The 24,958-nt window shown below is 40.3% G+C and overlaps 1 protein-coding gene across 1 annotated transcript; it reads left to right on the top strand.

The window, feature by feature from the left end:
- The first annotated feature begins 12,014 nt into the window (after positions 1-12,014).
- On the top strand, positions 12,015-21,001 carry TMEM71 (transmembrane protein 71). Its single transcript, XM_030964708.1, has 9 exons — positions 12,015-12,027; positions 15,525-15,582; positions 17,000-17,209; positions 18,026-18,195; positions 18,702-18,878; positions 19,388-19,463; positions 19,967-20,016; positions 20,198-20,269; positions 20,901-21,001. Exons 1-9 carry the CDS (start codon positions 12,015-12,017, stop codon positions 20,999-21,001), a joined length of 927 nt encoding a protein of 308 aa, XP_030820568.1.
- Positions 21,002-24,958: the final 3,957 nt, after the last annotated feature.

The raw sequence follows: 24,958 nt of genomic DNA, 5'->3' as shown, positions 1-24,958 counted from the left end.
AATATATAATACATGGAATAAGGGGGTAGGGTGATAACAAAGTGGGCTCAGATGAGGAACTCCCAGTGCCCCTGAATGCTGAAAGAGGTCACCATTGAGCCAGGAGGCAGAGATTTCAGAGCATCATCTGAGGAGGTGGCTCAAGCCCAAAAGTATAATAAACAGCAGAAAGTGAAAGGCAATATGCTCTGTTTACCAATGCTTCCTGTTGTGTTGTGCAAAACCATCTGATGTGGAAAGCTGCTGGGTAGAGCACAAGTCATGGACCAAAGTAATTGATTGCACTTGTATGGATGTTTGGGGGATGTCCCACAGACTAAGGGAATGACATCAGTGCATGTGTCACTGGACAAGGAAGGGGATCATGATCGATGGTGATGTTGATAACACACCAGTGTGGTGGCTGCTGCTGAATAACATTTCCACAGTATAATGGCTCAGTTATTTTTTCCCACTCATCTTCCCCAGCAAGCAAGGGGTGGGCAAGAGACTGGGAAGGGCAGAACTAGGACAGTTGACCCAAACTGGCCAAAGGGATATTCCATGCCATAAAACATTGACCTCAGCAAGAAAATCTGAGACAGAAGAAGAAGACTGTTGGGACATTTTCTTCCAGGGTGACCATTGCTGGGAGATGGAGGGATATAGGTCTGCTGGTGGGAAGTGCTGAGTCCTTGCCTTTGAATTGCTTGGGGGTTTTTTTGGGTTGAGTTGTTTAGTTTAGGGGTTTTTGCTTTCCTTTATTTATTAAACTGTCCTCATCCAGATCTGCAAACATTTCTGGAGGTGCTGGTTGACAGCAACTGAACATGAGCCAGCTGTGTGCCAAGGAGAACAATGGCATCCTGGCTTGTATCAGAAATAGTGTGGCCAGCAGGACTAGGGAATGAGATTGTGCCTCTGTACTCAGCACTGGTGAGGCTGTATCTTGAATCCTGTGCTCAGTTTTGGGGTCCTCGCTGCAAGAAAGACATTGAGCTGCTGGAATGTGTCCAGAGAGTGGCAACAGAGCTGGGGAAGGGTCTGGAGCACAAGTCTGATGAGGAGCAGCTGAGGGAGCTGGGGTGCTCAGCCTGGAGAAAAGAAGGCTCAGGGAGGACCTTGTCACTCTCTACAACTCCCTGAAAGGAGGCTGTAGCCAGGTGGAGTTGGTCTTTTCCCCAGACAACAAGTGATGGGACTTGGAAAGGGCCTCAAGGTATGCCAGGGGATGTTTAGATGGGATATTAGGAAAACATTTTTTACAGAAAGTGGTCAGGCATTGGAACAGGCTGCACAGGGAAGTGGTGGAATCACCACCAATCCTCAAAGTGTTCAAAAACAAATGTGGATGTGGCAGTGAGAGGCATGGGTTAGTGGTGAACTAACCAGCAGCTCAATTGTCCAGCAGCTCAATTGTCTTAGAGTTCTTTTCCAACCTTAATGGTTCCATGATTCTCACTTTTGTTCTTCCCATTCTCTTCCCTATTCCACTGCTGGGGGAGTGAGCGAGTGGCTATGTGGGCGTTTGGCTGCTCTTCAAGGTCAATCCATCTGCTTCATTTAGTCCCCAGGAGGCTGCCTCCCACTTGAGGAGTCTTTATAGACATAATGTTCAGTAGGATATTTTAGAGTATTTGCTATGATATTTTTTTTCCTCCCTAGATTTTCCCTTGTTACCATTTTCTGGAAGGTGGTAACAAACAGAAGAGACTGAAGGAAGAAGGAGGCTTGAAGAAAAACAAAGGAAACAAAATAAGAAAACAAAGAGGAAAGGGAAAGGGAAAGGGAAAGGGAAAGGGAAAGGGAAAGGGAAAGGGAAAGGGAAAGGATAGGGAGGGGAGGGAGGGAGGGAGGGAGGGAGGGAGGGAGGGAGGGAGGGAGGGAGGGGAGGGAGGGAAGGAAGGGAAGGGAAGGAAGGGAAGGGAAGGGAAGGGAAGGGAAGGGAAGGGAAGGGAAGGGAAGGGAAGGGAAGGAAGGGAAGGAAGGGAAGGGAAGGAAAGGAAAGGAAAGGAAAGGAAAGGAAAGGAAAGGAAAGGAAAGGAAAAGGAAAGGAAAGGAAAGGAAAGGAAAGGAAAGGAAAGGAAAGGAAAGGAAAGGAAAGGAAAGGAAAGGAAAGGAAAGGAAAGGAAAGGAAAGGAAAGGAAAGGAAAGGAAAGGAGTTTTTTTCCTTTTTTTTTTTTTTTGTAAAAAGTTGCCATTGCATTTTTATTTGAATTCTCCAGCTCTTACTACTCTTGGTGTAATTTTGATATGCAATCTTTGGTTTAGAGGGTTTGCCACAGGATAGTGAAGGTTATTGTTTAAGGAATGAGCTCTCTTTGAGCAGTAAAGAATGTGCAGCATCAGGATAGTTAGAACAGTGAAGGTGCTTCTGTCCAAGGAGAGGGAAGGGGGGAAAATAAAAGGCTGTGAGGATGGAGCTGGGTACATGGGAGTCACTGAATCATGCTCTTCACTGCTAAAGGCTGAGTTATGCCATGGTGTGGGATGAACTCAGAGCAGCGTGTGGTACCCCATTTCTTTGCTGCTGAGGCTGTTGAGAGGGAGGCAGAGCTGGCAGGAGGTGGCAGAGGCACAGCAAACCCCTTGTATTGATTAATATGGACTAAAAGCACATCTGCAAACACAGAAGCGCGCAGGAGGACAATCCCATATAATCCCCAGCCCTGGCAGCTCCCAGGAGCAATCAGCCCACCAAAGGCCCATTTCCTCAAGCTCAGAGGAGCACAGGGACAAATGGCAGGAGGGAACCAAACTAAAGTCTTGGAGGAAGGGATGCCTGCTGCACGGTGCAATGTGTGACTCCTACCACACTGCCTTCAGAACAGCAGAAGTCCACTTGTGGTCCAGCAGCACAGGGCAGCATTTCCTGCACTATTATCAAGACATTTGGGGGAACAAGGAGCCCCAGTCACTGTCCCCATTTCTTTGCTGCCATTCCGTGTATAACCATCCCTGCTCTGCTGTAGCTCACAGGCACCCATAGCCCCTGCTGGCCCTGATTTGACTCTCCCAGTGCCTCCCTAGCTCTGCCCATGGCCCAGGACCCCATTTCAGCTACACTATTCCACCATAAAGCCAGCAAGGAGCAATTTAGGCCAAGACATTTTGTATATTCTTTTAGCACAAAACCATATCTGATATTTAGTTTTGTCTCCCAGGGAAACAAGGCCTACATGGCTGCATTGCCTGTCTGCCTTCCATTTTCCCTTTCTTCACTTACTCCTAAAACTTCTGTCTTACTTCAAGCTTGACACAGAAAGAGACACATCACATCATTCCAACTTTTCTGTTAAAATGTTCAACTGGACAGGGGAGGGTCACTGAGTCAACCTCTCCATGATGGAAAGACTCAGTGGTTATTTTCCTTCAGACACCAGAGCATGACAAGACAGAGATGCAGGAAAAGAGATTTCACTATTTGTGCTCCTCACACAATTTGGTGTTTAATCTTGTCACGAAGCATGTCTTCAGCTTCGTCATGAATAGACAGGCCATAAATTGGAAACCAAACTGGATGGGAGATTTTATATTGCCAGTCAGTGACTCACTGAGACTCCGAGAGGGGGAGAGAGGATTTCATAATCAGCTGAGCATGAGCTCATGATGTGCTGTTGATCCTGAAAAGACTAATGCAGTCTTTGCAAAGCACATGCACATGGAAACACAGAGTAGGAGTAGAGAGGTGACATTATTGCTGCACTTGGCACCAGTACATTGTTATTAAAATAACTGACTGTTCAGAGAACCCATCCAAAAATGGGAAGGGTTCAGGAAAGGTCTGGGAGAATGATCAAACACCTGGGAAAAGAAAGACATGATGGTGAGAAACCCAGACAACAGTTTGTTTATTTTGCCATTTGTTTTTTCTTGTGGGCAATTGGGTTAGGTCATAAAAGAACTACTTTAAATGTCAGATATTGCAATTGTGAGGTGACAGTCAGTAGAATAAAAGTCATTGTTGTTTTTATCTTTATTCTAATAGAGAAGTATATTTAAAATTACTGCTGGTGCTTGTATTCAAGTGGTGTCTGCACAGCTTCAGTCTGGCAAATATGCAGCAGCACCTCTGCCCTGCTCTATCCATCTGCACAGGCAGCTTGCATGTGGCCTGGCTCTGTTCTGTCATCATCTGTCCTTCTCCTGCCACTTCCTTGGTCTATTTTGGCTCCGTATCTGACATCAAGCTGTTATGGCCCTCTCTTCAGTTTCTGTGCCCTTCTTCTTTCATCCCAGAAACTCCCTCCTCTCCAGAAATTCCTCCCTCCTTCTGTGAAGATTTCCATTATCTCACCAAAAACTTCTCTTTCCCTTTTAAAGCCCTAAATTTTCCAGATGCTGGGAAATACCCTAAAGTGAATGAGTTTTGAAGCATCTGGCCTTGTATGAAAAAAAGAAAGTCACTAACAGCCATTGCCATGGACACCATACAAAACAGTAACCCTGTGGGTTTGGGACATCAACCCCATCTTTTTCTAGTTTTGAAAGGCAGAGAAACTGGACATTTTTTACTGAATTGCTCACTGGTTCTTTGCAGAGTGCCTTTAATTCTGTCAGTGGTTTCTCTCAGAGTGGGCCTGTCTGCCCACAGGTGCTGTGTTTCACTGCATTGCTGGAGAGGTGGCATGAAGCTGTAAAGCAGAAGTAAGGTTCCTTACTGCAGTATTTTAAGGTGAAGTACAGTAAGGTGAGAGTGCTAAGGAGTGAGACCTGGTAAATTCAGGTGGGTAATGAAATTTGCATTTAGCAGGTAGTTCTGACATTAGTAAAAGGGTCCCAAATCCACACAAAGAAAGAGAAGAAAGAGCAAACTTTGGCATTTGATGGGGTTAAAGGAAAGCCTTGAGGCAGAAGTTGCTGCTCACCAGAGTGGTGCCTCCTGATGCTCTGCATGGCTGGGAGGGAGCAGCTCCCTGTTTTGGATACAGGCAGCTCTGCTGTGTCATGTTACAGGCTCACAAAACCACTTTCTGGGTATCATTTGATATTTATTGGGGGCACAAGGAGCATTCATCACACTATGAATACTGTTTTGCAATGAGTGTTAGACCTCTTGAGATGTAATTGTGCTTTTGCCTCAGAAACAGTCCTGCGCAATGTGTCACTTACTTCTGCCTTTCATATTGCAGCCCTATGTCTTGGATAGTGTTTTGGGTTTAGATTCTGTAGATTGGAGTACATCCGTAAATATGTTACTGAATTTTCCTTTAAAGCCTTGATGAGACCAGTGTTAAACAAAAGCTGTGGTAATAATACCAGCTCTGTGCGCTGATTTCCTAGATTATTTCCATATGAGACTGAAATGCAGCATACACTTTCTGGTGAATCAATAGAGCACTTGACTAACAAACATATCCCAGTGGGAAGATTTTCATGGTCTGCATTTCTAAGAGCTGACCTCTGGGTGGACAGAATTCGAAACTTGTGCTGAAGGAAAACAGAATTCCAAAAATCACATGTCCAACCTGGTGGAGTCCAGGAGTGAGAATGAAAATTACACATCACTTCTGTCCGCAGGCAATACCAATCACTTTGTAAAACTAGTGTGATATTTTCCTGTCTCCTCTGTGGTCCCATGTAAACTGGGGTGTCCTCAGGGGTTGAAGGATGGTTGCTGATTGTGAGATTAGCCCTTTGTGCCCAACCCTGCCTGTAAAATGCCTGTAATGCATTTGTTCACAGGAGCACGTGCTCATGGTAGGAGTCACTTGTTTCTTGGTACTTGGCCATTGGGTCTGTGCTGGTGTCACATGGGCAGTTCCTGGAAGGCTATCAGAGTTCTGCTCTCTGTCCTTAATTGCCTTGTAGGCCACATTCAAATCCTTGATCTTTATGCAATGCTGGGTAATATCCAGGCTGTAAAACCACTCTGCCTCTTGTGTGCATGGTTTTCCACTGGATACTGAGGCTGCCTGTGCTGTTGCCTCTCCCTAGCCATTGAAGTAGTCCAGGACATCACTTTGGATCAAGCTGGAAATGTGAGTTGGGCATGGGCAAGGCTGGAAAAATTGCAAACAGTACCAGAAAGGCCTGTGGACTCTCAGTATTAGCCGCACAAATTTAGACTTTGCTTAAATACTGGTATACAGGCAGAAAGGGGCTCAGTCAGTGTCAGACTACTGATAAGGTTGCTGTGTAAAGACAAGCATTTTAAAGAACATTATTAGAGTATCACTTCAGTTGTTACTGGTCTTCATTTATGCCTCACTCAGTAGGATTTATTATAGAAATGACCATGATACCAGAATGATCAGTATTTTCCCCCTACTGTTGTCTCAGGAACCAGTGGGACCAACATCTTTCAGCTACAGAATTTCAGTATTTATAAAGCATGTTATGATTCTTTACAATCATTTGTTGGCTAAAAGTCTTCATTGTACATCAGTACAATGTACTGTTGTACAATGTGCTGTTCATGGAACCTGTGTTCCATGTAGATCACATCAGGACTGTCACAAAAACCACCCAGGTTCCCAGGTACAGTGGGCAGCAGTGCATGGCCACTTCCAGAGGAATATTAATTTTTTATTTTGGGACTCAAAATGTCACAAGAAAACCCCCAACCAAAGATGAGATTTTATGTGTCCAGTTAGAACACTGAGCAGGTCCCTAAAGCCATGTGTATCTATGTGGCCTGTTCAGCTTTTAAGCGGCCAGGTGCTGCTATGCAGGTGGTGTCCAGCTCTAACTACAGTGACATGGGAGACAGGAGTATGGGCAACTGAGTCTTCTCCATGTCTTATGGGTTATCCCTGGGTTGGTCACATAGTGATGGGTTTTAACACTTAGAGCTGAGAGTCAGCAGTGTCCCCATGCTGTCCTACCTGCCTTAGTCCCTGTCCTTTCCCTCTCCATCTGTGTATCCTAAAATGTAGATGTGTGCTGGAAGTGTGATGGCCTGCGAGCTTAGGAACCATGGGTGTACACTATTCATACATCAGCTCAAACCTGTTCCCACTCATTCTCTGCTCAGACCACTGATCTGTGCATTAATATTTCTATTCTCTGCAAATCAGATGCTGCTGGAGCACAACTGGCCAACAGCTGACTCTGCCCTGGCTGCTTGTAGTCACAGCAGACACTGCAGTGTGCTGACTCATGAACTTTTGTCATCCTTTATAAAATTGAGTCAGACAACTTTGAGTATAGATCTGTGTGTTTGTTGCTTTTTTTTAGTGTTCCTACCTTCAGTCACAGTCAGATCTTCTTGTGAGGAAATTTATGAAGAACTCCAATGAGGAGTTACCTGAGTTCTATTAGAAACCTTGACTAAATTCTGCTTTGACTGATGGATTTGAACCTCTTCCTTTTGTTTTCTTTCTCTGATAAAATAGGTTTTAAAGCAGTATTTTCAGATGCAGGGTGGGGAAGTTACAGATTCTAATGGAAGCACTTGTATTTTTCCCATGCCTACTTTAGCACTGCTCTTGTATCATGATGTGGCATTTTCCCATGTCTACATCACATTCTGATACCAAGGAAATTTCTCCATGGTACCATATAATCAAGAAGCAAGGAGATACAACACAGCCTGGTCATGGCTTTGTATAGAGAAATATCACATTTCACTTTGTCCCTCACAGGGTTACTTGATTTAGATTCTTTTTAAACATTTTTTGTCTATCTGGGCTATGTCTGTGGTATAATATAGAGGTAGCTGATGTAGCATTATTGGAGGTAAGCTCTTGAGATCTAAGTAGTATGGGTGCATCAGCAAGCTCAGAGCTAATTCTAAATTTTACATGTCTATTCATTGTACTCCACCATGCAAATGCCAAGAAATGCCCTTTTTCAAATTTTACAAAAATTTGTAAAAATGCCTTTTACAAATGCCAAGAAATGCCCTTTTACTCCACCAAGAAATGCCCTTTTTTGCCTGTTTTGCAGAACAATTAAGCTAAAATAATGAATTTGGGGGAAAAATCAATCCTGAAACTCAGAAAGTCTCTGATAGAGTGTGATGGGATTTCCATGTGATAACATTAAAAATGGATTTGTTCCACTTCAAGGCAAATTAATCTTTGTTCAGGCTAATTAATCTTTGTTCATATAGCTGACCTGATAAGGTTATTAAAATCCTATATGATGTGACAATTTTGTATACTGCACCAAAATTCTAACTAAATGCAGGATTAGCCTTTTCTTAAAATTGAAATAAAATGGCTAGTTTTGTGAGTTTTTTTTCTTAATTACTAGAGTCCCTGAAATATTGCTAAGTGTTTCTGCTGCATAAAGGAATGCACTTAGTTTAAAACATTATCATTCACAAAGGTGAATGAAAATAGGTCTTAGTTTGCCCTGCAGCAAGACTGCAGGCAAGGAGAGTTTCATAGACCTTCATTTTGACCCAGTGAGGCTGCTCAGAGATTCTCATGACCAGCCTTTCCCCTGCTGGATTTTTAAATTTTTTTCAATTTTTTTTCAGATTTCAAGAATATATTTTTTTTACTTTTGAGTACTATATAAACAATATTGACACAGACCTGTGTTAGAGGAAAAATGGCTTGATTTGATGGTTACTGAAGCTGGTGGACAATTAAAGGTTGTCAGGTTTCCAGGAGGTTCAAAGAGTTACAGGAGCATCACATTACTCTCAATTACATTCAATCAATAAGCACTCCACTCTCTCCACCATGGCCACTCAATTCATTCTACCAGAAAATACCTTTCCTGAAAATTGTGTGTTTAGCAGAACAGTACTTTGCACTGAGTTGCAGTGGGCTGTTGAGATGGCAAAGTTATGGTGCAATATGTGCTAAAAGCTCATCTGCACACTCACAGGGGAGCACAGAGCGGGGGGAGTGGGAGCACAGCGGTGAGGTGAGGCGCCCAAAGAATTCCCTGCACCCAGCTGTTCCTATTCCAGGAGCCATCAGCCCATCAAAAGCCATTCTGATCAGCCAGAAGAGCCTGGGAGCACAAAGGCAGGTGGGAAGCTGAATTAATATTTCAGTGAAAGGGACACTTTGTCTGCTGGGCCTTTCCCAGGACTGTCCCAGAGGAGTCTCAGCCCTCGTGGCCAGTCATGGAACCAACCCAGATGAGTTAACACCAGAGCACCTCGGGATTGCTGCCTGGGACATGGGACACCCGTGGTCTGGGGTGTCTCTCTGGGGGCTGCTGAGGACCGGGGCAATCCCAGCCAGCTGTGCCTGTGTGTGCCATGGTCTGCACCACCAACTGGGCTATGGGCTGAGAGCTCAAATGTCAGGGTGTGTGCAATTGGTGAGACTGGGATCCAGGGGCAGCTGTTGGACAGACCTGAGCCCAGCTGCTGGAGGGGCATGTACAGATGTGTGTATCCTCACTAGACAACCCCTGCATTGTTCAGCCAGAGGGGTGAGGAGGATGAGGCTCTTGGTGCTGTGGGAATGCTCTCTCTGTTTGTGCCTGTTGCCTGTGTTGCCAGCCGTGTGTGTAACATGTGGCTATAAATGCACTCTGTGCTTGTCCCTCCCAGGTGTGAGAGACAACTGCTCACTTTGAAAATTTAAAAAGGTTTATTAAACCTTAACAAAAATACAACAAAGGATTACATAAGGAAAAAGCTGCAGCGCTGGGAACTGCCCCTCATGCATACCATGCAACCAGTTCATCTTCAAGATGGATGCTCAGTCTTTTATACCCCAGGGGGTTGCATCAGCCAGCTCTGGCCCTTAACAAAGTCTTTCAGTCAGCTTTTCTTTGCCATTTATCAGTGGAAACTGCTTTGTTGTAACTGGATTGAAGGTCAGGTATTGCCATGCTGGGCCCCCTAAGCACCAAGCTTTTCCATTCCCAACTGTCCCATGCAAGGGACACATGTGCAGCCTTCTTTGTACCTGTCCTAGACAACCCCAGCTGTCAGATGGTCACAATACAGAGGGAAAAGGGAACTATGGGGAGTACAGAGGACATCTAAACTACAATAACATAACTATACATTACTAAAGCTTTTATTAATATTCACACAATAGTTATCTTTTAATTGCAAGAGCCAATCATCTCATTACCCATAAGACAGGGGTACTGGCTCGATGCTGGTAGGACCCCAGGCATGGAGCTGCCCCAGCCCCACCTCTCTTGGACTGTCAGACCCTACACAATCTGTTGCATCAAAAGCAGAGTGAGCCTGGGAGAAGAGTACAAAGATGGGTGGTATTTAGTATCGTAATTTCTAATTTCCTTCCTTTTGTGGGTTGAATGGTAATGTGTGCCACAGGCATAAAACTACTGCCAGTAAGTTGTTGGCGTACTCATTTTGTAAAATTTGAAGCCTGGTTATTGTTGAGATAGGGTGTGTTGGTGGAGTGGGAAATTTGAGGAGCTACAGAGTGAAGAAAAAAAAAGCTGTATTTAAATCCTTCTGTGTGTGTATATTAACTATAGTTGAGCACTCACCTATAAAATATTCATCAATGCATGAAGTTTATGCATCAAAAGCTTGTGGAACAGTGAGTTTCAGATACAAATAGCAGTGATTAAAAAAGAAAACACCTCCAAGCCTGAATATGATGATATAGACACAAAATATTTTAACTGTATAGAAAAACATGAAATGCCAATGTCCTTCAGAAAAGCAGTTCAAGCTTGGAATTAACTTCTTCTTGTTGAGAATAATAATAAAAGAAACAAAAAATATGCCCAAGGAGTAAATTCCTATGTGTACAGAAATTCTTCTGTAAGTGACCTAGTTTTAAAGATCATTGGGAATTTATATTCATTGCCTGTAGAGAGGCAGGGTGGCCAGGGAAATGCTGTTGTGATGAAGCCCATGCATCCATGGAAATAGTGCTGGACTAAATTTCCTCATTGACATAATTCCACTAAATTAAAAGAACTGATGTGAAGATGGACTATGTCCCTATTTTCATGTTTGACCAAAAGGATCATAAAATGTTCATTTTAGTTTAACTCACAAACAGAAGATCTTTTGCAACATCCTAATTGCTTAATTCCTATTTTTGTTTCCTTTTCTGGAAGGTGAGCTTTTTACATTCTTTTTATCAGTGGAAGTATTTTCCCTTCTCCAAGAGGAAAAAAACCCACAAACAATCATAAAATCAATCATATTTTACTAGATTTATGGTTTCATTTTTTTGTCAGTGATACATACAGACATCATGGAAGAAAACTATTAGATCATTTTATCTATTTGGAGATGAAGTGTTACCCCCTAAGGCTGTACAATTCAGTGTCAAGCAGCTGATTTATATTACTTTTGCATGTAACAGTTCTGTAGCCAAGTCCTTTGATTGCCAGGATATCTTATTCAGGATCCATTTCTCTTATGTGGATTTGACTTTATTTTTTATACTTTAAAGTATGATGAATGGGTACCTTACAGAGTATGAAACATTCAGCATGCAACAATGACTATGTTTAAAAATGGCTTTATTCCTTTCTCCTTTCTATGGAATTTATATTAACATTGAATGGCATGTATTTGCAGTAATCTTTCAGCTGTGAAACGTAGCTCTGAACTCTGCCCAAATGTATCTTCTGTACAATAGTGCTTTTGCAAAATGTATTGTTATTATTTTTTTTTTGTAACTGGATCGTTTTCTTACATCAGAGCCTGTCAGGCTCACAAGTATTTCAACAAATTGAATGATTTGTATACACAACTTGAAAGTTTTCTATGCCAGGTAGAAAAGCAAATCTGAAAGAAAACTCTGTGTCACTGATGAGAAAATGTTCTGTCTTTGTTCTCGATACAATCATTGGGGCGAGACGTTATTTGTAGTGGTTCTTCTCTTTCACAACAGCCGGCAGGAGCCTTCGTGGGCTAATCTTTATCTTTGGTTTGCTCTTCAGAACAAATGCCTCTGATGTGAGGCTACTTTACAGGAAATGTGACCTCACTGGGGCTCTGTGCCGCTGATTGCACGGGCTGTTTTCAAAAGGAAACAGGGGACTTGCTAGAGCTGCCCTTGCGAAGAGCCAGGGCTGAGCTCTCCCAGGAAGCTGCTCAAGAACAGCCTCCACCAGCCGTCCCACGGGCTCTCCGGCTGAGGAAGAGAAAATTTTTGCACGCATGTGTTTATTGTGAAATGGATTTTCCAGGTTTGAAGGATTTTAGACTTATTTATATCTTAATATATTTGTCAGCTGAGGAATAGCTAAGCTTTGGGTTTATTTCTGTGCTGCTCTTCAGGAAGTTTCGCGGTTTTGTGAATGTTGCTACCATTACCTGCAGGGAGAAAAGACAAAGCTGCTCTTCAAAAACAACTGATATGTGTGAACAAATAAAACTCTTTGTAGACTCTCGTGTTTGTAGAGAAAATAGAATAAAACTGGTTGCCTGGTTTCAGCTATTTGAATAGTTAGCACTATATTTTGGTAGGTACTAGTGTAAATATTTATATTGTACGCTGAAGGCATCATTGGCTTAAACACTAATTTGATTTTTGGAGGGAAAGGTAGTTAAAACTGACTGGTTTGCACAATGACTTTTTGTTTATATTACAACATGAACTTTTGTGTGTTTTGAAATCCAAGGGGGGTTGTTGGCTTAAATTTTTATTTGGATTCTTGACATAAAATGTTGCCACATTCACCTCAGATTGGCTTTTAGTGAGATTTCACAGAGCTGTTGGCTTTTTCTCATGCCATGGTTTAGATGTGCTGTGTTGATGGCTCATTTCATGGAGTACAGACACAGTACCACTGCTCCATTGTATAGTGGAGGCTGAGAAGCTTTGTTTTGTTGTGTCATTACTATAGCTTCTAACACTATTAATAGCACAGAAAGCAGAACACTGTGCAGCATTGTCTACAACATGTTTCCATGTTTTCTCCATCTTTGATTGAATTATTTTCAGGAACTCTCTCCATTAGGCATGAGCCAAAAATTTTCCTGATCACAGGCAGCAAAAAAATCTGTTGGACTGCCTGTTCCATGACTGTTCACAGAAGCCTGATATTATCATTACTTAAAATAGTTTAAAAGCAAGTTACAGCTGCGTATTGAAAAGAGGGAAATACCTTGCCTCTCCAGTAGTATATCTGCATATGTATATTGCTCACTTTCCTTTATAGAGATTAATATACTCTATTTTATCTTAAATTTTCTTTCTCTGGAGGGTGGCAAATAAACATCCTGCAGAGACATACCTTGCAAAGTTATGAGAGAATTCAAATGAGGAACAGAAGGACTGTGGTTTGTTCTGCCACTGTGATCAGCATGTGTCAACACTTTCTAGTGAAAGCACCGCCCCATAGGAAAGCTGCCACTCCTAAAAGTTATTATTTTTTAGACGTTGAACTGAAAGAATTGTGTGCAATACAGCTGTGCAGTGGATTTCAGCTGCTGGAAAGCTTCATTCTCAGATTATTAAAGAGTTGTGATAAATAGAACTGATCCTGACTTATACTTCTATATAGCCTTTTCAAACAAATTTGCCCTAGAATCAGTTACTTTTGCCTAAGTGAGAATACATTATAATTAATATTGTGATTGATATTGCTGATACTATCTTACACATCCTGATTTTCAAACAAGACAAAATAAAACATGCTTCCATTTCTTTTTAAACTCTTTTACAGATAATCTATATTCCCTGTTACCCTAGGGTGTATGAAACAGTCCTTTTCAAGATGTATGGAACATCACATATTGCATCAACTCCAGGAGCAAATAAATTTGGATACATTTGTCAGAGTTTTAATAAAAAATAAATACCTTGCGGAGGGGATCTTTTTTGACTGATAAGACTTAGCATTTTGCTGGTTTTGGTTTATATCTAGATCTACAAACTGCTTGTTAAGTCCTTCCTGTATCATCTTCTAGAATTTGAATGCATTTCTTGTGTTTGACTATAAGATTTTTTACACATTTAAGAATCATGATTTTGTCTAAAATAAGAGAAATTATTTCAGGAGGTAGTTGTATATTAAAAATAGCTCTAATACATGTCAAACTTTGAAATACACCACTGGTCCAATTGTTTGTACAAGTTGCTCTGTGGTGTTCTGACTGATGCTTCTTGATCTCTCTGTACCTTCCCCCAAATTCTTTCCATTTTCTCCTTTTCAAGTTATTTTTGCAGCCATTAGAGCATAATTTGTTCATGGTAAAGTGATTTTTTTTTCCAAAGGGTAGGAGAAGCAGTGTGTATGGGGCCAAGGTAATGGGACTGATTTGTGAAAAATACCCTGAAGGTTTTACTTCTCTTCTTTCATCACCTTGCCTGGTCCCAAGGCTGAGTCAGCCTTCACACCCAGTCTGTGACTGACAACTGAGCTCCCAAGGAGTTAAACAAAATTACCAAAGTGGAAACCCTGACCTTCATGTCTTTTCTTTGCCTCAGCTCATAACTGAACATAAAAATATAAAATTCTCTTAGCCCTATCTCCTCTCAGAGGTGAATGATGGGCATTTACTAACAGTGTTTTAAGTCTGAAGCTCTAAAGATTCAGGAGAGACAAGGTAATATAGGGAAAGATCATATCTTTTATCTTTTTATGGAATAACAGACATAAATTCTCCCTATGCATAGGCCTTGCTCATATTTTGTAAGATTGATTCTGTCAGGTGCAGAACATCCAGCAGCACTTTGCACACTTGAGCCGTGGTAATCCAGACAAATCCTATCTCCTTAGTCTCCTGCCACAATATTACTGTCAAATACTTGTCACTGTAGCAATCCTTGTTCTCATTGTGCTATGTCTGCAATTTTCATCTGAAAAATATAATGTACTGGTAATGGTGGCCTGTAGCAGTCTCTATGGACACAACTAGGGCTCTCTGGAGGAACTGAATCAGCATTTTACTTCTTCACCCCCACTTTAGAGCATATCCCTGTAACTTTATAGGTTAGGACTTTAACCCCTTGCCATTGGTCCAAATCTCAATCTTCTTAAAACTTATAAAAGGGGCACATTTTAGCTTACTTGTTGGAACAAGTGCTGATCGGACTCTTCGCATCAATAAAGAACATCTCTGCGGAACTTCCGTCGCTTCTTCTCTCTCTCTCTCGTCCACTGTGCTTCTCAGCCTGGGCTAATTGCACCAAGCAGGCAGCTGAAATCCTGAGCTGAATATCACTAAGAGCTGACAATCACTTATGCTTGCTGGCAATAGCCCTGAGGCCACGCCGAGCTACGCCGGGCACTCGGGCGTTCTGTTCTCCAGAAGAACAGGGCTCCTGAGGCTAGCGGAGGCCACACAGAGGCCTTATTAATATCGGCCTTTCCATTCTACTCTGTATCTAGTGCCAGTTCAGGTTCTAGCCTTGGCATGAAGCAGATTTCTGGTAAAACACCTTAAAATTACTGCAGTTATTGTATTTGTGTCCATAATTATTTCTCTCAAGTCTGTTATTTGGGCAGAGTACAAGTATCTGAGTTCTGTTGGCTCTGATTCTGTGTTGTCCTGGTTGAGATGAGTTTCCTATAAACACTAAGTCTTTCCCCAATTCCTTCATATGTTTTGTCTCCTCTAATTCTTCCCTTAATTTTCTTTTCATTTTTAGCTTTTTTTATTATCTTTCTGGTATGCACAAGCTACCTGTTAGTGAATATGATAAAAATTCCTTCTTATTTCACCTTTGCCTCTGCAGGTTCAACACCATTTAATGATGAGCATAGACACAGCCTCTCAAGACATATTTTTCCAAGGTATTAAAGAAAGTTACATTTGCTTAATTTTATTTTTGTTTTGGCATAGATTTTGTAAAAGTCCTTTTGGGCCACTGAGAAATGTAGTGCTGATAATAATTTAATTACTGCCCTAAATGGAAGTTCAGAAGTACTGCTGTGGAGGTTGGAAACACTGGCTTTGCAATTACAGGGTTTTGAAGTATCTCTCTTCCATCTGCTTTTCCCTACACTGAAATTATGGTATCTCTCTGTGACATGCCATATGGGGTAGTTAAACCTCTTACTGAAACACAGGTCAGACACTAAATCAATCTGGTGTCTTCCTTTCTTTCCATGATGTCACTACATGGTAGTTTGGAACTCATAGGTGTTAAGGGGAAAGGTATAACCATAAATTAAATTTTAGTCAAACTAAGTACAATGTCTACAACTTTTAGATCCTTTCACCTCTGTCACTACTCCCTTCTATTTTAAACACCAGAAAGTATATTTTCTGTGCTGTATTTAATTCCAAAATCAATTGTGTTTCCAAAATCAAGTGCTGGATGGAGCTATCACAATGTGTGGGCTTTATCCTATTTTCCAGCTGCATGGCATTCTAGGATTTGTGAGAATTAAAAGTCTTGTATCCTTAAATCTTCACCAAGTATGGCTAGTTTATAAAAAAGCAAGCAAATCCTGCCTGGCTCGGGGGGACCCAGATTGTGCCATGTAGAGGAACTCAGAGAAGCCAAATACTGGAATGCCTCTGATGGCTCCAGGTTGGTGTAGGTCCAGCAGGACTCCTTGGCCAAGAGCACTGCCACAGAAATACACTGAGCACTTCTGAGCTCAATCTGGCTCCATGTAGAAGGGGTTAACAGCGAGCCTGTTAGCTAAAAGAGCAAGAAGAAGCTGAAAAGTAAGAAGAAGCTGATAAAGAGCTTTCTCCAAAGCTGTAACCAAAGAGACCAAGAGAAGAAAGATAAGAGAACTTTGCAGCTAAACAAAGTATTTTTAGAAAGTTAGTTAAAGTCACTATAACTTTTCACCAATAGTATTATGTTGACTTATTGTAACCAATAGTTAAAGTAAAAAACATAAACAATTAAAAAGTATATAAAAGTCAGCCATGTTTAATAATAAAGAGTTGCCAACTGAGACTGCTTGTAATCTCTACTTTGTGTCGTAACCACCTCGACAGCAACAGCTCCATGCTTCAGGAAATGCTCCCCTGGCATTTATCCCTCCTGTAATCTGAAGCTCTGGAACGTGTGATGCACACGCCAGCTGGCTGAAACCCCCAGTACAGAGTAATACCATTACATCCACGTATTTTAAATCTATGTCATTAGCAGTCCCCACCAGCTTGAAATGTAAATTCATTACTATTAAATCATGGGTTTGCCCTGTCCAGACCTTCTTTAAATTAGAGGCTTTCATTTCTCCTTTTCAGTTGTGCTTGTGCCTTTTTGGATGATGATCCTGCCTATGAGTGCTCCACAAACCCTCTGACAGGCTCTGTTCCTACACACCGCCGCAGCCCTCGACTGCTTTCCAATGGTTATTATGTTTTGACAGAAGACAGTTTTCTGTCTGATGAAGAGGGCAACATAACACTGACACCATCCCACACCAGTGTTACATATAAAGAGAATTTAGTTCGGTAAGTGAACTATGTGAAGATTTTACTCCATGTTGGCGATTGCCTCCACATCTCTGGCCTTATCTACAGGTGTATCTGGAGGTGTCTTTGTGTCTGTCTACATTTTGCTCAGCATAAGACCAGCATTACTTCTGTTTGGGAACATGTCAATTGCTTTAGAGAGTGCAGTGAATGAAATGACCTGATTTTCAGTCACATCTTACTACCTAAAAACTCTTTAGTGCAGAGTTGTTGCTATAATTGAAGTTATGTCCAATAAAGGAAAAGGAGAGAGTTACAGCTCATTTTGCCAATGGGGTGTTACTCTGATAAGGACTAAGAAAAAATGTATATGTATATAAATATCTTTGTCTAAAACACACACACACTTATATATGAAAAATAAAAAGATCTGGTCCTGGAATTCTTACTCAAGCAAAAACATCTCATGATTCAAAAGAACAACAATTTAGAAAGGTATGTAAAATGTAGTTCAAAAAAACTGGAATTCAATGGATTTAGACTACCCCAAATCAGATACAGCAGTGAAAATCACAGGTAGCACTCACAGTACTATCAGAGAGCAGTAGCTGTGGTATCATTTGGTACCACAGTAGCCAGTATCACAACAGCATGATCAGCCCTGCTGTTAATACATTCCCTGACACATTGTGGTGTGCAGCAGCCATTCCTGGTGACGTGCCCAGGGTCAAGAACAGGGCTGGGAGCAGCACCCAGAACTTGGTTCTTTCATGTCATTCCTGCAAGCTTTAGAGCTCTGTCCCTGCTCAACAAGAATAATTAACTCTATTCCTTGGCAACATCCTTTTTTTCTAGAGTATTCAGGCGAAGGAAGAAAATCCGTCGCTCTCTTGACAGCTTGTTCAATCTCAGTGCCTCCAGCTCATGGCTCAGCTCCACCATTCCCAGCAGGATGGATTTCTCCTATGTAGAGGATCCTTGGCCTGATGGATGCAGTAAACTAGAAGCCAGTCACAGTGATATTGGTAAGCCCTGATCAGGTACCTGCTAATCAAGGTACAACATTGCAGTCTGTGTTTAGTGTGAATTGGGTATTTCTTTCTGGAAGTTATGCAGGTGTTGTCTGCCAAGGTGTGCAGGTAAAGGATAGAATGAACTACAGAATTCTAAGGGATAAATAGAGCTCCTGACATTAAAACTGAGCATGAGTCTGCAAAGACCTCTGTGCCAAAAAGTCATTTTTGACTGATTTTGAATGCAAAGTCATCAGCAGGAATGTTTATTCTGGTGTGATTAATACCTGGCACTGTCTGCTTTCACCTGGATCTTTCAATAACTTCATCTGTTATGCCCTATGCAATTTTGTCTTTACTCTGCATTATTCCTCCTGCATACATTTGAACTCACCAATTCCCTACCCATAACAATTTGCAACCTCTCCTGTGATTCAGTAATTAATTCCTAATTCTTTAATACAAAGTCTCAGAACTCTTCTTCTGTGCAATCTCAGTTATACATGCTTTTCTTGTAGGTGATTCAGACTTTTCTTCTGAATATAACCATGTGTCACAAAGGCAAATTCCAGCATCTAATGGAGCATTTCTCACCAAAGATGAAGAGTTTCTTCATTTTGAGGAACCATTTTGTGCTTCAAAATCCTCTTCTTCACTTATGATAAATGCAAATGAAGAGAATTGGAGCAATGCAGGTATGTTATGTTCTTATTCTGGCATGCCTCATTTTTAGAGTGAAGTGAAAATACATTAAAAATATGGATCTGGCCCCTTGCACAATAGAATTTATTTACTAAAACATATATTTTAAATAAATCATTAAAAATAACAAAATCATAAAAATTATATTCAATTACTACCCCTGCTCACATCTTTCCCTCACCCATTTTTCAGAAAAAAAAAAAAAAAAAAAGAGGAGTGAAGAGGAAAATGGAGGAAAGGGCATGGGAGCAAAAACTAAAACAGGCAATTATGCAGAAAGGCTTGTTTTCTGAGAGCATGGAGGGCACAGTGTTTCTGTAGTTGTGGGGGAAAAAGACTCCTGAGAGACACCCAGAGCATGAAAATTAGGTTTCTGCTTTGAATCACTCCAGGCGAGTTCTCTTTAGAAGCAGCTGAAGAGGCTGAAGGTAGCCTCTGCAAACACCTCCTGCAAAATATTTACTTTCATTAAAACCCATTATTTTTCTGATTTTTATTTTAGAATCCAGGACAGTGCAAAATGTCATTTCTCAGATGGTTGCATTGATCATGTGTTTAATCATTTCAGTATGTACAAGGTAATTTTTATTTATTTTATTTTCTGTTTCTGACATGAGTGCTTGCTTCATTTCAACTGGTGAATAAAACTTAAATTAAGGGTCACATTTTCAAACTTATATGTATCTTACTGTGAAACTGTATTTTCATATGATAGTTAATGCAGGCAAACATCTGAGCTATACAGATATGCACAAAAATAAGAAGTATATATGCAGATATGAAAGCTACTTTGCCAAGCGTGCTTTGACAGGGGTTTTGGCAGGCTGAAAAGAATCAGAATGGATCCATGTCTTTCTAAGTAGATTTTTCTCTCAGTCTGAATGCTGAGGTCTTTCTTTCCAGGAGATTATCTTCAATAGTTTACATAATTTAAAGTTTCAAATTACAGTTCACCTACCAGAGTTCAGAGGGTTCATCTGCAAGAACCCTTCCTCCTCCTCCCACTCAGGCTTCACCTCTTTTAACCCAATATGCATCCCTTGGCTTTTTTTAACCTTTCTGGGTATTGTTATGTTCTCAGATATTTTATGGGAGGACTGTCTGCCGCTTTGTTGCTGATGATTTTAGCTTGTAAGTATAACATTTCTTTATTTCTGACATAATTTTTTTACTAAGTCACATCTGAGGAACAAATTCTTTCCTTGAATGTATATCCATGGGTCTTACTGATCCTAATAAGAGCAGTATATGGTCAAATGGGGATAAATGTAGCCTTCAATCCATTACAGCATTTTGCATTTTAATTTCACAGTTCTTTTGTCCCAAGATGCTGCTGTGTCCTCTTTCTTCAGTCTCGACACATTTTTCAAAAAGCTAAATTTTGGTAAGTGGTTCCCATGCCATGTGATGAATAGAGAAATTTAGAAATTTTATATTAAGAAGAGGAAGGAGATTCCTCCTGTTCTTTTCAAGTCGGAAGATAGAAGATGGGGTCTGAAGTTACTGATGGAGCATTTGGCTTTTCCAGTTACTGATTTGTATTCATAGAAACTTTCTGGTAATTCAAAAACCTGCCTTTTCATAATGTGCAATAAATGTTGTAGCAGAAAAGGGAGGTAAACCTAATCTGCCCTAACATGATGCAGACACAGTCCAAGCAGTGTAATTTAAGATTCCAGAGGTGCACTTTCAAGCCTTGCACTGAAGTCCACTCCCAGGCCACCAGACCTAGCCCTTTTTTTAACTGGAAAAAACCCCAAAAACCAGCTAATTGTGATGCCTGCCACATCACCAACTTCCAGGGACTACAGAATTGATATAATGTGGCTTCTCCAACCCAATGCACCATTAGCTCATACATAGGCCTTGATCCTGAAAGCAAATATGGATGTGCTGGATTTATGAATTACCATTCTTTCACCTTTTTTTGCACCACAAAATTCTAAAGGTCTAAAATGCAAAATGCTTCTAAGACTAAAAGGTTTGGGCTCATCTGAATTTTTATGGGCTGAAAGTGAAGCTCAAGAGGATCATTGTTGTTTCTGAAGCTGTCAGGGTTCAGGAGATCAGTGTATGCCAAGGGTACCGAGACAATCTGGCAGACCTCAGCCTTTGAATTGGGTATGTTGGAAGTCAGAAACAGGAAGGCACAACCTGGACAGCCCCAATGCAATGACAGTCCCGCTCTTTAACAGATGATGTATCAGTTTGTTGCTATGTCTCTAGTCCCTAAAACTTTGGTTTTACCAAAGCCACCAGGTGAGGACCAGTGTGTTGCAAGCACATGCCCCAAAGTGCTGCTTTCCCTCTTCCTGAATAGCTCAGCCCTGAGTCATAACAAAGCTATTCTTCACAAGAGAAAAACACATTCTGAGAGCTCTTCAGCAGCAGGTATACAGAGAATGCCTCTTTTATGCTCATCACAAGTGAGAAGTCACCTGCTCAAACAAGTAGTCCTGCAGCTTAGCTGAATTTGTCAAACAGGACCTACTGATAATATATAATAATTATACGAAACTGTAATTTAAATCAAGACATACAAAAATGTATTCTTCTTTTTTTTTCCTCCACAGACAATAATAAGAAATAAAGAACAATTGGTGAGTACATGTTTAAGTTTAGAAAGAATTCCATATTTTTTTGGGAATGAGTCCTATTATGGAACAGGGTCCAAACATACCAGAAAGGTTCCATGGACTTTTCATTAAAAGAAGGTTTAGCTACAGGACCTTTGCCAGTTTTCACTGCAAATTACTCCACTTTGGTGTCTACAATTCCTTTTTTTTCTTGCATTTGGATTGTATATTTTCTTTCTGTTGTCTGGCAGCAGTGTCTAAATAGTGTAAGCTGTTAACAATTGCTGTGCTTCAGCCCAGAGAAAACATGTTTTTCAGTAACAGGCAAAACAAGTCTACCTTTTCCCAAGTGTGAACTGAACAGCAGGACCAGGTGCTGTGCTGCTCTGAGCTGGTTGCATTCCACTGAAGCAGTGAAGCAGCATCAACATGAATTGGTCCAGAATATCTGAAAAACACTTAGACATTCTTCTATTCCCTATTCTTTTTCCTCATCCTCACATTCCAGTTTCTCTTTATCAAGCATTTTTAAGCCTGGCTGCAGCTCAAACCCTTAAAAGAAGAGCACTGATTTATTTGTACTTGGAATTGGTCATCCCAGTCCTGGCTCTGTTATTTCCTTTATGTCTTTACTTTGTACAGTTAAAAATGGAAAGAAGGAACCAAGTGGAGCTGTGCCTAGTTTGTGTTCCTTATAGTGTGGCTAGAACAGCCCTCTTCATCAGTTTCCTGGTTGAGGGCAGTTCAGCTTTTGAGATCTAAAGGCATCTGCACAGCTGCAGACACAACCTGGAAAACCTTTCTTTCAGCTCTTAGAAGGAAGGTGTTAATCCTGAGAACAAAGAATTTTAGAAAGGAGTTCAGGCATTTGGTCACTTTGCCTATGGTGACAAAATGTCCTATTCACAGTGTGCCAAGCTGGGGATGCCACATATGACACTTCTTAAAGTCACTAGAGCTGTTTATGTCAGGGCTGAAACATCAGAGCCTGAAAGCTCCCTCTGGTTTTGAAAGCCACTGTCAGTGTTAACCAAAGCAGGTGCAACAGGATGGAGTAGAGAACTTGGCACTTGTTGAGTGGCAGGACTAAACTAAACACAGATTGACACAGGGTACTGCAAGACAGGACCTTCCACAGTTCAAAACATGCTTGTCTCTTGCACTCTTTTAAGTAAAAACTTAAAAGCAGAATTGTTACTTCTGTGCATTTTGAAATGAGTTCAATAACAGTTTTCATTTTTCCTCCTTCTCCAATTTATTTTCATCAGCTCTTCAGCATCGAACTCCTGGATACCTCCTTATGGCCATGGTTACATGTTCCTACGGGGAAAAAATACAGCAGATTTGATAGTATTCTTTCTCCAAAACACAATTAATTTTAGCTTTATTTTTCTTCAGGTCAAATGTGAGTGAGGCCTTAGTTCTTGATGACTACCTGAAAGAAATCACACAAAGAAATGCTATATTTGTAGTATCTTATCTCAATAATGAAAAGTGTTCTGCAATTCCCGTGAAATATTTTTTTATATAAAAATGATGTAATCTCATATTTTATGTATAAATTTGTTACAACATGCTATCAAAGATAATGGATTTGGATAGTGGCTGAGTACCTGTGATAACTGATCTACTATGTAACTAAAACAGTATTTATTATACTCATCCTCATATTTACTTGTAGTTAATGCACTTGAATAGTATTGTAAGTGTTAAATAATTCCTCTTTATTTAAATTACAGAGACAACTGAGAGTAAATATCAATCTGTAAAACATGTAAATATTTTGTTATCTATTTTTGCCTATCATAAAAGGCCCATTACTAAAATAATGTTAAAACTAAAGGATTGTAAAGATTTTCAGTGTTTAAATAATCTCTTGAAATAATAATCTGGAAATTTAAATCCCATTCTGAGAGAAAAGTCTGACTGTAATTACACTGCAGTCATCAAAGCCATTATGCTGAAAACTAGAAAAGTTCACTGAAAACTCATTAGTTCACTGTAAACTATCAAAGAAAAATCTCATTGAGATTGAAAAAAAAAGGTCTACAATAAATTCCTATAATCTGTCTATTAAAAAATACAAACTATAAATTAGAATTCTTCTGATCTGGAGTGAGGGAACTCCTGGAACAATTTCTCAATTGGGGTTCAAGGGCTAAAAAGAAAATGCTCAGGATGTATTAAGATCTGCCTTCCCTGATATTTGTGGATATTGAATTAACAAAGTTCTAGTCAGTTACCAGACTGGTTTGCTTTGGCAGTTCCCTTCTGTATATTCTTATGGACCTAAAAACTGGCCTTATTTTTTTTTCTCTGAAAAGAGGCACAATCATATGTTTCTTCCTGTTGGATAAAAAATTGAAGCCAGGATTTTTCTGATGAAAAACTGAAGAAAAAATTCCAACCTAAATGTGTAAATCCAGAGTTTCAGAGGTAATGAGCATTTGCAGCTTCTGGTAACTACAATATCAAGCCTAGGATAACTGTGGAATATAATTCTCTCAAGTAAAGCCACTTACTGATTAGTGATTAACTGACACATATGCTAAAAGAGAAAACAACTAGAATTTTATGGGTTTTTTTTGTCCCCAGTGATTAAACATTTACTCCCCTTTAATATAGCACCTTATTTAGAGAAAATAATCAAATAGAAGTACTGAGGTGTACATTTATACCCCCTGTGTATTTTTTCATACAATTTATTGCCTTTTTAATATATATGATCTTTATCATTACACCTTGTCTTATACTCTCTTACTTCAGCTGTGTTCAGCTGAATTTCAGGATCATTCCTGAGTATAGATCATGTAGTGCTTTATAGGGGGAATGTTCATGTGGAAGATGATAATATTGATGCCAATCCTTAATTTTTATTGTTCCTGGTCTGTGAGCAAGTCTGGTTTGTAGTTATCCTGAAAGCATTACTCATAGAAGCCAAGCCATTCAAAGATTAATATATTTTATTTAAATTATATGGAATAAACTACACGGTACAGAATACAGGTTATGACCACTTAGTCCAGTTCTGCAAAATCTGCTTTTTGATGTACATTTTTATGAATTGGCTGCACTATTTTGTAAAGCTCTTTGCACATTTCTATATACACCAAGCAAAACAGTTACTTCATTTATATTGTGTCCTTTTTTATGGTTTCTCACGCTGCTTTTTTTTCCCCCTATCTCTGGTATTTCTATATCAGTAAAGTTGTTCCTATTCTCATTTCTTCTTGTATTTGAGAGTGTGTTTCAGTCATGAAGATTGTTATTATTAGAAATTGCATATATTTCAGTGAATGTCTTATTTGTGAGTTCATGTCCTGCTCTGCAGATTGTGTGCTCTTTGGGGGAGGGTTTTTTGGTACTTTAGTGCAAACATAAAGCCTTGTTTTGCACTGGTGACTATGTTACCTAGCACCATAGAAAAATAAAATAAAAAATAATATTTGAAAAAACAGTAAATCAATAGGAAATAAATAAAAATACATAGGTTTAAA

This window comes from Camarhynchus parvulus, chromosome 2, assembly GCF_901933205.1.
Source record: "Camarhynchus parvulus chromosome 2, STF_HiC, whole genome shotgun sequence".
NCBI classification, from domain to species: domain Eukaryota; kingdom Metazoa; phylum Chordata; class Aves; order Passeriformes; family Thraupidae; genus Camarhynchus; species Camarhynchus parvulus.
The sequence above is the reverse complement of the archived record's forward strand: the minus strand, read 5'-3'. Positions and strand labels throughout refer to the sequence as shown.